This window comes from Quercus suber, unplaced genomic scaffold (genome assembly GCF_002906115.3).
Source record: "Quercus suber isolate HL8 unplaced genomic scaffold, Cork oak 2.0 scaffold_624, whole genome shotgun sequence".
Lineage (NCBI taxonomy): Eukaryota > Viridiplantae > Streptophyta > Magnoliopsida > Fagales > Fagaceae > Quercus > Quercus suber.
In genome coordinates, this window is record NW_027070067.1 from 223,673 (window position 1) to 240,026 (window position 16,354).

General features: G+C 34.4%; 2 protein-coding genes and 1 long non-coding RNA gene across 4 annotated transcripts; 2 read left to right on the top strand and 1 right to left on the bottom strand.

Annotated features, from left to right (window-relative positions):
- The first annotated feature begins 431 nt into the window (after window positions 1-431).
- On the top strand, window positions 432-5,400 carry LOC112029923 (uncharacterized). 2 transcript variants are annotated; one of them, XR_010625753.1, is made up of 11 exons: window positions 432-707; window positions 1,290-1,330; window positions 1,438-1,606; window positions 1,678-1,728; window positions 2,143-2,505; window positions 2,590-2,700; window positions 2,784-2,867; window positions 2,958-3,011; window positions 3,738-3,837; window positions 4,766-4,887; window positions 5,048-5,400. It is a non-coding gene; the product is annotated as an uncharacterized LOC112029923 (long non-coding RNA). The 2 variants fall into 2 exon arrangements; XR_010625752.1 differs by having other exon boundaries at window positions 1,693-1,728.
- A 637-nt stretch (window positions 5,401-6,037) lies between these two features.
- LOC136064102 (kinesin-like protein KIN-7D, mitochondrial) lies at window positions 6,038-8,918 on the top strand. The gene is made up of 5 exons (XM_065765405.1): window positions 6,038-6,086; window positions 6,666-6,770; window positions 7,047-7,154; window positions 7,259-7,682; window positions 8,557-8,918. The coding sequence occupies exons 1-4, from the start codon at window positions 6,075-6,077 to the stop codon at window positions 7,442-7,444; spliced, it is 411 nt and encodes a 136-aa protein (XP_065621477.1). The 5' UTR covers window positions 6,038-6,074; the 3' UTR covers window positions 7,445-7,682; window positions 8,557-8,918.
- Window positions 8,919-10,514: 1,596 nt separating this feature from the next.
- On the bottom strand, window positions 10,515-15,761 carry LOC112001932 (exosome complex exonuclease RRP44 homolog A). The gene is made up of 11 exons (XM_065765403.1): window positions 15,636-15,761; window positions 14,948-15,002; window positions 14,730-14,829; window positions 14,276-14,387; window positions 13,614-13,734; window positions 13,130-13,189; window positions 12,932-13,037; window positions 12,755-12,850; window positions 12,143-12,319; window positions 11,887-11,996; window positions 10,515-10,610 (listed from the first exon to the last, which is right to left on the bottom strand). Exons 1-11 carry the CDS (start codon window positions 15,737-15,739, stop codon window positions 10,515-10,517), a joined length of 1,137 nt encoding a protein of 378 aa, XP_065621475.1. The 5' UTR covers window positions 15,740-15,761.
- Window positions 15,762-16,354: the final 593 nt, after the last annotated feature.

The following is a 16,354-nucleotide window of genomic DNA, read 5'->3' on the forward strand; positions in this document are numbered from 1 at the left end:
GTCATACTTTAAAATAGGTTTAAGTACAAACCACACCACTAAATTTTGAAATCTATAACAAAGGATCTTAAAGTAATGTCGCTCTAACTCATTTTCACTTGTTACTTTCATGAAGATGATGATGCTACGAAAAGGCTGGAAGCAGCAACAAAATAAGCTTTCAGCACAATAAAAGCAGCAACAAAATAAAAGCAGCAACAAATTATCTGTCATATAGTTACTTTCAGCACAATAAAAGCAGCAACAATTCAACTTTTCTAATGCCAATAAGCTTGGAGAGTCCGGATTTGGTTGATTTTGAAGTGGCTGGTAATGATTCTAACTTATTCATGGTTTTCAAGTGGCTGGTAATATGGACACTGATTATGTGTCAATCATGTGTTATTGTGCTTTGCTCAGATTCATGCTTATATGTACACCTCACATTTCCTCGTGTGCTCTCACTATAATTAACTTCATTTGAGTGGTATTCAAAAAATTTTGTTTTGTATTGTTTATTTTAGAATTACAGACTTTATCCAAGTACAATTTCAAGCAATTTCAAAAATGTGTTTATGGACTGCTAATGTATCATTTTTACAGTAGCAAAGTTGTCAGGAATTTAGTTATTGCTTCCTCTGCTAATTGATTTGATCATTTCTTTGGTTCCTTTTGCAGTGTGCCTCTCTGGATATATGCAATATGTTGCATTTTTCTAGATTTTCATGGTAATTTCTTTGAATCTTGATATGCTTCAAACTGAAGAAATTAGAGATAGTCTCAAGCAACTACGGTCACCCCATTTTTAACATATTGGGATGTTATGGCATTTAAACTGTGTTGATGTAAGCAAACAGCATTAAAGTTGCATAAAATAGTGTGTTTAGTTTTCCATGCCTACTGGAATCTAATAACATCTAATGAAGTGGCATTGGCATAAATATGCCGTTCTTCAGCGCCTATTGCACATCTCAACAGAATTGAATGGTCCTTCATGTTTTACATAAGCATTGGATGTACAGTTCATTATTTAATGTGGGGTCTTGTATCAATTTAGGCCTTACAAAAAAAAAAATGCCTCTGCCACATTTTACTAGGCTTGTGTTGACAGCTGCCATTTTCTGTAGTGGCTCCACTCACAACAATGGATGTTTTACATATAAATCACAAATCTAACAATTACATTTCCTTGGGATGTTCAAAATGCTCTTTGGTTTGAATATTAGCGATGTTTTTATTCTTGTAAGTTTTATGCTATCTGTAGTTATGGCATTAATGTCTAGACTATGAACTATGTAATTCCCATCCAGGAAGCAATATTTACTTTTGGATTTCCTTCCTTCCAGCAATTGTAAGTCCCCACCATCACATCTCCTTTACCTTCTCCATGTTCTTTTTAATCCAAATTTACAATTTTCACTCCTTTCTAATTTCTTTCTTTGTTGACTAATATGTTAGTTGATTCTCCTAATCGGCACTAAACTGCACCGAGTGGTGGTAAAGTTGGCTGTTGAAACCATGGATGAATGTCCAACTACAGGATTCCATCAGTTTAACCTGGGATGAACTCTTTTGGTTTGGGAAGCCCAAGCTTGTTTTATGGCTTATACATATGATATCCTTCCAGGTCAGTGAACCAAAGGAATCCATTTTGGCTTCTGAAATATTATTGTGTGACTGAATTCTTATATGCCATAGGCATTTATTTTGCAGAATGCATTTGAGATGGCCTCATTCCTTTGGTCCTTGGTAAGAGCTTGATTATAATTTTCATCCAATAACAACATGGTTAGAGTGGTTTTCCTACACAAAAGTACCATCTAATCTGATATCATTATAAAGTACTTCTCCCAAAAGCTTAATTTGTTAAGGACTAATGAATATAATCATTTAACCATTATTGTAACAACTACAATTCATCACTATCATGTCACTGTATCAACCAAACCAAAAAATTATGAATTAAACAATGAGAAAAGTAAAAAGTAAAAAAGAATTATGCAATCCACAAGTAAAATAAACAGAATACAACCTACTTAAACAGAATAAACAAACTAAATCCACATAACACATTTAGCAATATTGGAGAGAGATAACCAATGTGATTTATTGGAGACTAGCAATATTGGAGAGAGATAACACATTTAATGTGATTTATGGCAGGTTATCAGCAACTCGGAAAAGACACCCGCCCCGGCAGCAACCATCAACAATTGGCTACAAAAGTTAGCAAGAAGTTCATCCCATGGTTTTGTCATATGCAGGCAGGTTTTCAACTACTGCTTCAGCATCAGCAAAAGTCAACCCTAGCTTTAATGATTCTTTGCTGTCGATATTCTTCTTGCTTCCGCAGGTCTTCCATTTCTTTATGTTTTTCCCTCGGGGTCCGAGGGGAAAATATAAAGAAATGGAAGAGTTGTCGACGCAAGGGAATGTTGTCAGCAAAGAATCATTAAAGCTAGGGTTGTCTTGCTGCTGCTGAAGTGGAACTTTAAAACCTGCCTCCATATTACATTATTCATTTTGGTATGTGTCAATTCTTTTTGTCCTACTTTACATGGGAACACTTTTTCGGTAACCTTACATTGAAGGTGGCTGTTGATTTTGCAGGCAGAGCAGAAAGGAAGCTCTCTGGGTAGGCCTCTCTGAAGTCACTCATCTGGGTAGGCCTCTCCGAAGCTCTTTGACCAATGTATTAGAGCGGCCGCAAAGAAAGATATTGTAATTTCTTGTCCTTATTTTTGTTATGTAAATAGCTTTCTTGTACAATTGTTAAATGCTTTCTTGTCCTTATTGGGTTTCAGTTCGTATGATTTTTGACGTTATGCCTAAGCACATTGACCGTGTACAACCTCCCTTCATTGGGAAGTATGACAACCCGAAGCAAAGTATGTGACAGAGATTTGAGTTCTTTTCATTTATTTTCCAATATAATTTCCATGATAACGCACTTACTGTTTGTGAATTTCCTCCTGCAGTTCTTGAAGATATCTTTCTCCCATTTAGGACTTCAATTTTATGAGGAAAGAAAGGTGAGCTCACTTACGCTTATAGCAAAAGAGTAGAATTGATAGCCAATAATTAAAACAAGCCATTTCTTAGGGAAACAATTATGAATTGCAATTTTTGTATTTTTCTGCTGAAATTGACATAGAACAAACGTGAAATGGAGTTGTTGAAGTTGGAAAACAACGTTAGGTTTATCCTTGCAGTTCTGAAGGGAGAGATCATTGTAAGTAATAGGAAGAGAGCTGATGCAGGGCCACACTTGGATAGGGAATAATTTCAGTTATGTTTTTCACTTTGTGCCATACAGTTGATCTCAATTTGTGGTCTTGTAAAAGCACAATTCATGCATTTGTTTTAAACTGACTTAATTTTACCACTATTAGAGGCTGAGATTTCAGTGTATCCCATCAGCAACATGTTCTTTGGGTTAGTATACTTGCCTCAAAATTTTATCTCCATTCTCTGATTTTGAATATAAAGAATATTTGCATAGTTTTCCTAAGAAAGTTCATGCTAATATATTGTGTAGTTGTGAATTATGATGATGAATGGGTTTGTAGATACTTTGCATAATTTGTGTTTCCGCTTGTCACTGCACATTGTGGAATAGGTTTGTGGCTGCTGAATATTTATTCGTCAGCCATGTAGAATTACACAGCTGTGTTGCTTCAGAAGTTGTTAATGGTTTATTAATTCTACATCATTGTAATCCATGGCCTTTAAACAAGTTGTGGTCTGCATTTTTGCAGGGACTGGGCTGGCTGGAATGAGACAGAGGGACTTGATTAAATGGTATGTGGCTCAGCAAAATGAGGAAAATAAATACTAGGCTGGCTGCTGCTGCAATAGGTGAATCATTTTTGTAATTTGTTGTAACTTATGTCAGTGGTGCATCTCCTTGAGTCTTATTCTATTTCGTTGTGAAATTGTTGAGTTTGAAGGTGTTAAATTGTAACAATTTTTTTGTTTTCTTTGCTGAAATGTTAATTGTAACAGTTTATTCTATCTTTTAGTACTATAAGCACCTATGTGGGAACCTCAATGTAGGAAAAAGTTGGTATTTGATAAAGTATAGGCATTATTTCTAAATTTTATGCTTTCATTGTGGGTTTGAATAGACTAAATTGGGTCAACTGGAAAAAAGTCGACCCAATGGAGAGAAGAAGTCATAATAGGAACAATTTCTGACCGAATAGGACTGAAGTGGACAGATTGGACCGAATAGGACCAATGTAGACTGAATAAGACATAATGGGCAAAATGTACCGAATAAGACCAAATGGTCTGAATAGGACTAAAGTGGATCAAAGTGAATAGATTGGATCGAATAGGACGAAATAGGACCAAACTACACATACTAGACCGAATAGAACCAAAGTGGATAGAATTGACCGAAGAGGACAACATAGGACCAATGTGGACCGAATAGAGCCAATGTGGACTGAATGGACCGAATTAGTCCGAAGTAGATAGAATTAGGGCCAATGTGAACTGAAAGGACCAAATTAAAGAGAAGTTGATTAAATAAGACCGAATGACCCGAATTGGACCAAATTGGACTGAAGATGACAAAATGGACCAAATAGTACCAACATGAACTGAATAAGACTTTTCAATATTTATCTTTTTTATTGCATTTTTAGGGCTTATATTTCTAATTTCTAATGTCTATTTTAGTTTTTTTTTGTTTGCTTTTAGGGCTCATGAAGATTCTGAAGAGCATTTATTTAAGTACATGGTTGACTCATTGGTCTCTCTCTCTCTCTCTCACACACAGAATTTGATTGATCTTGCCGGATCTGAGAGCTCAAAAACTGAAACGACTGGACTACGAAGAAAGGAAGGATCTTACATAAACATTAATGACTCAGTTCACCCTGCCTCCTGCCATGAATATTGGTAAGCAACTCTCACAATATGCAGTCTCTAATAACGGGCTTACAGAATCTTCATATGCTATCATTTCTTTCTTCTTTTTTAGGCTAAATGTATTATCATATGCTATCATTTCTTTTTGAACATTAAACATGCTACAAAATTAAATTAAATAATTTTGCAGGAACCATGACCCAACTGTTTGAGGTGGCTCAAGAAGAGTGTTCGGTTCTGTTTCTATGGACATACTTGGTTGCGGCTCTTGCACTCACAGTTTGGTCAACAATCTACATGTGGATTTTGTCTTGAGTGTGCCTTCAACTCAGGTTGAACATCTCTGAAAACATCAAACTATAATGAGATAGACTCGCTATATGGAGTAAAAACTAGAAGCCATTACAAAATATTCCATTAATTACATACATTACAATTTTATGTTGTTTTTTTTTTCTCCCTTATGAAGTCAGCTGTTGATGTAAGTTATTGTCATTGGAAATGTTTTTGGTAGATTTTAGTTATAAACTGAGAGTTGTTGTATGTATTTCATGTACTCGCGTGTGATAAGGTAATGCACAACAGATCTAGAGGAAAGAGCCTGGATGTAGGCCATCTGTATGAAATATTCTATTTCAGTCTATTCGGTCTGTTTCAGTCTATTCGGTCTGTTTCAGTCTACTTATTTCCACTGTGGTTCATTTTGATTTATCCAATCCATTTCGGTCCATTTCGATCTTTCTGGTGCAATTTGGTCCATTTCGGCTTATTTGATCCACTATAGTCCATTTTCTTTGATTGTTAGATGTAATCCTATTTTATTATAAATATAGTATATAATAATATATTTTTATTCTATTGTATTATATAATATATAATATGACTTAAATAATTTGATGTTTACAATTATACTGTGCTTAAACTACATTAGATGTAATCCTGTGCTTAAACTACATTAATGTAATTGGTTAAATGTCATGCTTATGATTTCGTTGTTGGCGATCTTGTAATAGAGCAGTATGCTCATTGCCATGTGAGATGATGATGATCTTATATTTTCACTCTTCTGGATGTTCAGTGTGCTTATTTCAGAATGGCACCAAGCAAGATATGCTAATTTACAGCTAAATGTTTTTGACATTTCTTGTATATAATTTGCACAGGGAGATCAAAGTTCTCCAGGTGTTATACCACTGGCTATAAAGGATGTTTTCAGCATGATTGAAGATGTAAGTGTTCTTAACAATCAGTACTATTCTTTGTATTTTTCCTCCTTTATCCAAGTTTTCTTGTTGCCGTTATTTTTAAAAGGGCACTTCTCCCATGCTCATTGGTTTCTTTAGTATCTTCTTGAAATAGAGGTTCATTTTAGCGAGGTGCATTATATTCTAGACTAGTATTACAGTTTAATTGAAGGATGGTTTTCTAGATGGTATTCTCTTACTAATTTAATTGAATAGTTGCACTCTTATTCTGTCACTGTGAAATAGCCTTTTTTAAGAATAAGATTTATTTGTTGTGCTTCATAATAATTCTACTTTATTTTAAAAGCTTGCACCTACTGGTTCTTCAGAAAAAAGGTTCTGTTTGCTTCATTTTTCTTTTGACATGTTGGTTTATCACTGTAAAAAAAAAAAAAAAAAAATCTTTCTGAAACTTTTAGATATTGTAGGTGTGACTGCAAAAAAAGTACTTGCAATTGACTTTTGTTTGAGAGAGAAATTGCATTTCTTCCATTGTCAATGGTTCTATGCATATGCATCTCAAGTTTAAAGTTCTTGACTTGATTGTATGGTTGCAATGTGAAGGTAATTGGAAAGCTGAGTGAGGGGAAGGCATCTCATGTTCCCTACCGAGATTCTAAGCTTACCCGCCTTTTGCAATCTTCACTGAGTGGGCATGGACATGTTTCGGTAAGTTTGAGATGCAAAATTTTATATTATTGACATACACTGACTTTTATACTTTTACATTTTGCTGGAAACTTATATATCAGTCTTTAAAAATGGTGTTGCACCATTATGAGTTGAATTGTGTTACGCATATTTCTTTGTTTCTTATTCAGATGATTGTTGGAGTACTAAATATAGTCTCACCATGGAATGCGCATTGTCAACTGGTTTTCCTGAATCAATATCTAATGATACTAATAGAACCATTTCTACAAATATTATCGTGTATTTTCCCAGCTTATATGTACAGTTACTCCTGCATCAAGCAACATGGAGGAAACTCATAATACATTGAAGTTTGCAAGCAGGGCAAAGCGAGTGGAAATCTATGCCTCACGTAATAAGGTGTGTTGCAACTAGATTGTGATTTAGAGATTTTTCATGGCAATGTACGGTAATAGGCTATTCAATCTCACTCTTAGTGTTTTTTTGAAAAAATACTATTCCAGATTATCGATGAAAAATCTTTGATTAAGAAGTATCAAAGAGAAATTTCAGTCCTCAAACAAGAACTTGATCAGCTAAAGAAGGGGATGATTGTTGGTGTTAATCATGATGAGATTTTGACCTTAAGGCAAAACGTTTCTTCTCACCCTTCTCCTGTAGTCTTATCAAGTTATATGATGCAGTACTAGTTAATATGATTTTGTCACTATTATTTACTAGTCATCTTCTATTGTTGATTGGATAGTTGGAAGAAGGTCAAGTGAAAATGCAATCAAGATTGGAGGAAGAGGAGGATGCCAAGGTGGCTCTAATGAGTAGAATATAGAGACTAACCAAACTCATACTTGTCTCTTCAAAGAATACAATTCCTGGATATGTGAGCGACATTCCAATCATCAACGAAGTCACTCTGTTGGTGAGGATGACGTGAGTTCCTTCTCTCTCTCTCTCTCTCTCTCTCTCTCTCTCTCTATATATATATATATATATAGTTGTGTAAATGCACAAATTTTTGCTTGCGTGTTCATTCTTCTCGTCTTTCCATTCTAAACTAGTCAAATATTTTCTGCAATCCAATGTGAATAATGTTTGTTTCTATGTAAAAAGCAGCCGAATATGACCCTATTTTTTTATCTTGGAAATTTGCCAAGTTTTCTTAAGGTTTGGAACAAGTTTTTCTGTAACAATTCAAGTTTATGTTAATAATTGCTTGTTTGCTCAAATTAGGGTTCTTTGCTCAAATCTTCCAGTGCTTCTTACTATTCATAACAACTTTGGGTTCTTAAACATTTAGCCCCTAATATTTAATTCTGGCTATTAATTTTTATTTTTTTACCTCCTCCTCATTTAGATTGCATTATTACAATTTATTAGTCAGGATTGACCTAGGTTCAGCTGTTGAACATCTTTGCTAATTTGGTTGTGGTTGCTGTTGTTTACTCATTGAAATTGCATTATTGTGTCTGACAAGTCAAGGTTAGCCTAGGTTCAGGTGTTGAACTTCATTGCTAAGAACGAGTTGCTTATGGTACATGGAATTTAGGCAAAATCCAGTCGTAAAGCAAAAGGTCTTTTATTTTTGTAAATGGCTAAATGCGCAATCAAGTAGAACATAAATTCTCAATGAAAACAGCTAAGTAATGTTCAGTTGCTAATTGTATATGTTCTTTGGGTTGTTTCTGGCCTTTGGTGTTTGAACTTTATCTCTCCTGAGTCCCATTGCATCATTTTGTTATTAGAACTGCTACCTGTGTGTCATATCACTACGGCAAATAATTTTTGTGATTGTGGCTTTCCATAGGGAAGTTCATGAAGAAGTAAATCAAGCAAGAGAAAAGGCTTCTGAGCTCAAATTGCGCAGGCAAGAGCAAGCAGCAACTCGCCGGGAGAAACTGAGACAGGCCTATTTAAAGAAACGGCTAGAGAATTTAAAAGCTGCATCCAATGCAGAACAGACATGATCAACCCAAGGCAAGGATCATATTGTTTGTTAGTTGCTATTGACTTAACCAGGTCAATGTGCTTGGTCCTTACATTCATCTCATGGTGAAATGGAATTCACTTCATCCTTCAATGTATTTTTTTCTCCTTACTTTTTTATTTGTGTACAGTAAGGTTGTTTACGGTGTAAATTATATGATAATGTTCACTTATCTGAATGCACATTGCACATTGCCATTACAAAATATTCCATTCATTACATACATTACAATTTTATGTTGTTTTTTTTCTCCCTTATGAAGTCAGCTGTTGATGTAAGTTATTGTCATTGGAAATGTTTTTGGGTAGATTTTAGTTAGGGGCTGGGAGTTGTTGTATGTATTTCATGTACTCGCGTGTAATAAGGTAATGCACAACAGATCTAGAGGATTCGAGCCTGGATGTAGGCCATCTGTATGAAATATTCTATGGTTCAGTCTATTTGGTCTGTTTCAGTCTATTCGGTCTGTTTCAGTCTATTCGGTCCATTTGATCCATTTCGGTCTACTTATTTCTACTTTGGTTCATTTTGATTTATCCAATCCATTTCGGTCCATTTAGATCTTTCTGGTCCAATTTGGTCCATTCGGTCTGTTTCAGTCTATTCGGTCCATTTGATCCATTTCGGTCTACTTATTTCCACTTTGGTTCATTTTGATTTATCCAATCCATTTCGGTCCATTTAGATCTTTCTGGTCCAATTTGGTCCATTTCGGCTTATTTGATCCACTTTAGTCCATTTTCTTTGATTGTTAGATGTAATCCTATTTTATTATAAATATAGTATATAATAATATATTTTTATTCGATTGTATTATATAATATAATATGACATAATAATTTGATGTTTACAATTATACATTTTAGATAATAAATTATACATTATTCTCTCTATCAAAATAATTATATATTCTCATGCATTAAATGAATTTGTGACTACTTGTATTGAAGTCCACAATTCTACACTCCATTTCCAACAATTATTGCACAAAACTCAAGGTGGGATGTCCCACATACACTAAGCAACTGTATCATATTCTCATAATTTTTTAATTCCTTGAACATATGAAATGTGATCTTTAGAATATTTGCTTTTCTGCGTCTTTTAGTAAGTATTTAACCCCTTCTCAATGACGTATAACTGACTAACGAAACCAACTCACACCTGAAAATGCTATATATCTCTTAAAGTGAGATTGGTACATGTATTTCTTTTGAAAATATTCCACTTATTTAAATTGCGGACACTGTAATTTCTAATATATTAGTAAGTTGTAACAGTAGAATTGCAGTGAAGGAGAATGAAAATCCTTGACCATAACAAATCACAATAGACAAAGATCATTTCCAAGGAACGCAGTTAAGCAAACTATCAAAGTCACAACTAAGAGTAATGGAGTACAAGGGGAATGAGATAAAGTTCCCATTTCAAGAATTCCATCAGTCACTTTCTCAACAGAACTACTACACTATTCATCTTCACTTTCATCAGTCACTTCATCAAATTCAGAATCCTCATTATGATTATCAATTTCATTAATATCATCATCATCACCATCAGATATCTCCGAAACAGTTGCCAAGGGCTTCATCTTCTATGAAGGAGCAGCCCTTTTGCTAGGTTCTTTCTTCATGGCTGACTATCAAAGTCACAACTAAGAGTAATGGAGTACAAGGGGAATGAGATAAAGTTCCCATTTCAAGAATTCCATCAGTCACTTTCTCAACAGTTCCCATTTCAAGAATTCCATCAGTCACTTTCTCAACAGAACTACTACACTATTCATCTTCACTTTCATCAGTCACTTCAAATTCAGAATCCTCATTATGATTATCAATTTCATTAATATCATCATCATCACCATCAGACATCTCCTAAACAGTTGCCAAGGGCTTCGATATCTGTGCAGGAGCAACCTTTTGCTAGGTTCTTTCTTCTTGGCTGACTATCAAAGTCACAACTAAGAGTAATGGAGTACAATGTGGACCGAATTAGTCTGAAGTAGATAGAATAAGGCCAATGTGAACTGAATGGACCAAATTAAACAGAAGTTGATTAAATAAGACGGAATGAGCCGAATTGGACCAAATTGGACTAAAGATGACAAAATGGACCAAATAGAACCAATATGGACTAAATAAGACTTTTGAATATTTATCTTTTTTATTGCATTTTTAGGGCTCATATTTCTAATTTCTAATGTCTATTTCAGGTTTTTTTTTTTTTTTTTTTTGGTATTTTTTAACTCAAAACTAAAGAGTTTAGCCCAAATTTAATAAAATTTCATACTTTTTAACTCAAAAATGAAGAGGGAAAGAAAAAAAGTATTTTTGCGCTAAACATGAAAAGAAAACTAACAAAATAATCAATTTAAGGCCCAATTAGTCTAAAATGGACTAAAAGAGGACCGAAATTGACTGAGTGGACCAAAATAGACCTAATTGGACCAAATTAAAATTATTTAATTTTAGAGAAAACAAATTATCTTCAAAAAAATTATAAATTATATTACAATACAAAATAATAATTTATTCTCATATATCACGTGGATCTACAACTAGTTTTGAAAAAAACTTGACAAAACACACGACTACATAAGAATTATATCAAACAAGGCAAGACACGGGTAAAGCAATTTCCTGACAAGTTTACAATCTATAGAGCAATGATTTATTAGGATTTTGGAAATGGAAAATGCATGTAGAAAAATATTAATACAATATCAAAGTCAGGTCATATCATGGGGTGTGAATTGCTATTAACATCATCATCTTGTATGTTTTGGCCTAAGATAGCAATGTCACCACCTATTATTATTTATTTTTTTTTTGTCGGTAACTCAATATATTCAAGTTCTTTTTTTAATAAATTTTTTAATGAACCCTGTAAACAAAATTCCTGGAGCCGCCACTGAATGTCACCACCTATTACAACATCCCGAACGAACACAGCATCAAAAAATTCCAAGCACTGACCAAAACCTCTCTGAATAATACCGTACCACTTTAATTTGATGTATTTGCCTGTATCCAAGTCAAACCCACGATGTATAACTCATCACACACCCAATATGCAAAAGACAAGAAACAGATAATAGAATAAAAGGTTCTGTAAGTGGTTCACATGTAACAAATTTAAATTTTAATAAACCTTATAGTACTTGATAGACCACCCACTTGCATTGCCCGTCAAATTGTGCTTCCATGACTCGTACTCAGGCATGGTATAAAATGATAATTTTGTCCCATTTTGTGAGTTGCCTACAAAGATGATAAATGATTATTTCCCTAAAGAAACATTCCACTTATAGTGAAGTTGTGCTATATTTGAAATAGTTAACTGAAAAGACGAACCTTCACAATAGGAGTGGTAAACTCAATTAAAGTATAAGCCTGGAACTTTTAACNCAAAGACAGATTACATTTCCATGTGTGCTTGTGTAAGTGGAGAGAGAGAGAGAGAGAGAGAGAGAGAGAGAGAGAGAGAGCCCTTGGTATGTACCGTTTTCTGAAGTAGATGAGAGTATGCAGCTCTACTGAGGCCCTGCTCGCCATCTGGGCATTTCTATGTCGATAATTTAAATCTGAGGACATTTACATGCAGCAGTGTTATTAAAACTCAACAAGTGCATTGGGACCATTTAAACACTATATAGAAGGCTTTCTAAATCTAACCATAAAATTGGGAAAGCTAGAGATAAAATTAATTGAGCTGACCTCAAAAAGACTGGATAAGTTCAATATAAGGAAACGAAACATCTTTAAATTTTGAAATATGAGACACGGTATTTAGAATAACCAAATTAACATTTGTTACCACAGCTCATAAGAACAGGAAGTGGTAGTACATGCATTTTATGTTCCTTCAAGCAAAAAATTGACTTTCAACAGTTCATGCATAAATATATGCAAACTAGCTGCAAATAAATTATTCTCCGGTCGTGCATAATTATTCAGCATCCAGCAGCACAACTAATATAAAGAATGTAGCATGTTATAGTAGGAAGAGTATTCCATACTGTCAGCGATACTAGTTAGTTGGGCTCTGTCTTGGAATATTGATGGAAGCTTGTATATCCCTAAAGATGCAGAAAGCAGCCGGTGTACAATGACGTCTGCAAGAAAAGTAAGTTCCGTACTCAATTTACAAGATAAGATTCACCAACTGAGCACCACATAATAAATCTGACACTAACCTGCATATCTCCTAATGGGGGAAGTGAAATGAGTATAAAGAGGTGCTGCAAGCCCATAGTGATGATATTCTGGAGGACTGAGATCCCCACTACAGAAATAAACTGCCTAAATTTGTAATGCAGGGAAAAAGAATAGATATTAGAAACATCTCTTAAAGACATAATTCTGAATTCGCTCATATATTCAGGGAAAGTTACCTGTGTCATGCATCTAGTTGCCAATATCCTGATCAGCTTATTAAAGTATGGATCATCACCCTGGCAAATAAGTAACAGAAAATTTTATCAAAAAACAGAAACCAAGTACACTGAGGGTGAGAAACAATTAAACTCTCAAATTTCAATGTTCAAACAAATCTAAAATAAAAAAAATAAGGGGAAGAATGAAAAGCAACACTCCAATCTAATAAAGTACAAAAGAAGAAGGCTTTAATGCCAAGGATAGACCGTTCACATCCCTGGCAAACATATAGTTTGGTTTTTACCTCAACAAATGTAGAGAGACAGAGAGACAGAGAGAGATTTGACTATTTCTCTTAAAACATAGTTAGAAACTTGACATGCCAATGCATCTGTCTATAGTGAGTGTATAACTGATGTATGTTTAGCAAATCCACAAGGTTTCAAATGGAAAAAATCCAGAGCCATTCATAACTTAAATAAGCCAAATACAAAGACTAACCACAGCACGATCAAGTGACTCAGCCAATGCTTTTGATGACGAGACATCCAAGTTGAGGCCAACAGCAGCAGCTGTCCGCAGCAAAGGTTCAAGCATCTCCCTGGTTGGACTAGGATGGCGCCTGTACACAGAATCAATGCTTAAAGGAAACATAGGTTGGCACAGTTATAACAGCAATGACATTATCCTGCCACAACCACTGAAATTGGTCCCCATCTACTAGTAACATTTAGATAAAAAAATCTACAGGTTTAGCAAAGATGAATACATCCAATATTCTTCCAACAAATTTTAAAACGAAGGGCATGTGCTACACCCACCATTATTAAGCATTTGAATCCTTCCTAAACTAAACACAATATCAATGTCCAGTAACCTACTAAAATATAAAATCAGTAAACAGGTTGCCATCAGTTCCTGGCCAAAACTTTTTAAATCATATTAGGCAACTTGCAAGCTTTTTCCCTATGATAGATGAATACTATCTTAGTGATATTCATGAGAAGACATCATGGATTAGTTGTTATTCTGTAAATTTACAGTACAAACTAAACATTAAATTCTGAATGTATCTTCTAGTCAAATGATAGACCATAACCCACATTGACAAGGTTAATAGTGAAAAGGAAAAAAGAAAGTGGGGAGGGGGGGCTGCAATTTACCTTAATAGTGAACACAAAGAAAAGTGTTTAAGGATTTTGTCTGCAACTGCAACATTGGCAGCAAGCATAAACTCCTCCACCATTTGGTTTGCTTCCCGAATCTGGTACATACCTGCAGAAACAACTCAACTCTATGTCTTACGGATATTGATATTCCCATAAAATTCAAAACAGACACCAATCGAGAAAACCATATATCTCAGTGAATCATTAATCCACATACAGTGTATCATTAAGATTAGTGGTGAGAAAATAGAAAAAATAAAACTCCATGCTTCTAAAGCATCATTGGGCCATTGATTAATACTAAATAGTACATACTTTATGGATCCAGATCGTTTATTTAGAAATTGATCAAGAAAATGGGACAGGTGTCTCATTTTCATCACAAGTAAACTGATTTACTAAATTTGGATCTATTGAAAAAGAAAACTTGACACTCAAAACAACATACCAATATCTAGAGGGTCATGAGTTTCAGTGTCAATTTGAAATTTGACTTCAGCAGAGGCTAGAGTTAAGGCTCCTCTCTCAATACGCCTAGACCTCATTTTCTGCCAGCAAGTCAAAAGCACTCATTTCAGAGAAATCAGACAGAAAATGTAAATCAGAGCGTTCTTACTATTATCTCATGAACAAATGACTGATGTAGTCTCCAAAGTAGGTGTGTACCTTTGCCAAAACATTCATATTTCTCAAATCTGTTGTTAATGGATCCATCAATCGACTGCAAATAACATGAAGCAATCAAACAGTTTCAATATAAAATTGAAAGACTTTTAAATAATAATAAAATTAACAAACGGAATTAAGATTGCATTATATTCATCACAAAAATAGAACAGATGATATGTTCTGGATCTTGCCCCTGCAGTTTTTGGATTAGCAGCAATCAACATAAGATAATAAAAACAATGAACTTCATACTACCAACAGGAAAAGGAGAAAAGAAGATACAGGTTAAAAGAATGGATTGGGCCCACCACAATTTGTGGTTTGTTATTATAAACAATTTAAGAGAGAAATTAAAGACAAGGGATTGAATGTGAGAAATACCAATTTGTCAACAGGCAGGAAAATCAATGAGGTTAATGGCCATCAACATGAAAAATAGATGATGAGGGAACAAGTTGTTCCACAGGGAAATCAGAACAATGGGCAATTTAATCCAATGGTTATAAAGCCTCTTACAGAAGAATTAGGAAATTTTGTGCAGGTGCTAGTAGCTTCTTATAGAAAAAAATTCACCATCATTATAATTGAAGAAGAAATATATATAGTATCATACATTTTGCTAAAGAAACAGTCCAAAAAATTAAGTTAATCTACAGCAGTCAACCAAAATTGAATAAAATCGCACCTGTCATCCATCCTCGCCTGAGCTTCAATGTAAGACAATGCTGCGCAAGATTTTATCACACTTTTTGTATATCTTGTAGAAATAATATCCGCTTCAGGTGTCATTTCCTGAAATTCAAGCAAATGATTTGTGTAAGACCAAAAACAAATAGATAACTTGGACATGGTCATCCCAATCAGCAACTCTGAGTGTGTGCATGCACATTTGCATTGAATTATATGCTTGGGTATGACTACTAATGAATGCGTCTATGCACGTCTGCAACATCGGTTTCATACCAATGATATCTATGGAAGCAAAAAAGCAAAGTTCAACATCAGAAAGAATAAATCATGTGCATAAATAATACCTCTCTAGAAAGTATTAATACATGTAAGTATGTAGGAATGTGTGTGTGTGTGTGTGTGTGTATATATATATATATACATGCAAGGAAAGAACAGTATCTCTCTTAAGAAATAAGTTTCTGTCCTCGAGAAGTTATGTATTAATATTAACAAATGTGTATCCACAATATAGACACTTGAAAAACTGCATAGGTCTGTCATGGCATGTTGATAAGTTGTGAATGAAATTGCTAATTGTATTAAAAGAGTGGCTAAAGAAGTACTTAGAGAATCTAAGAGATGTGGGTGACCAGCTTAGGAGACTTGGTGATGGAATGATAGGATTCAAATAAATTTGCTAAAAGATAAGGGCGGGCATTTTTTTTAATTTAT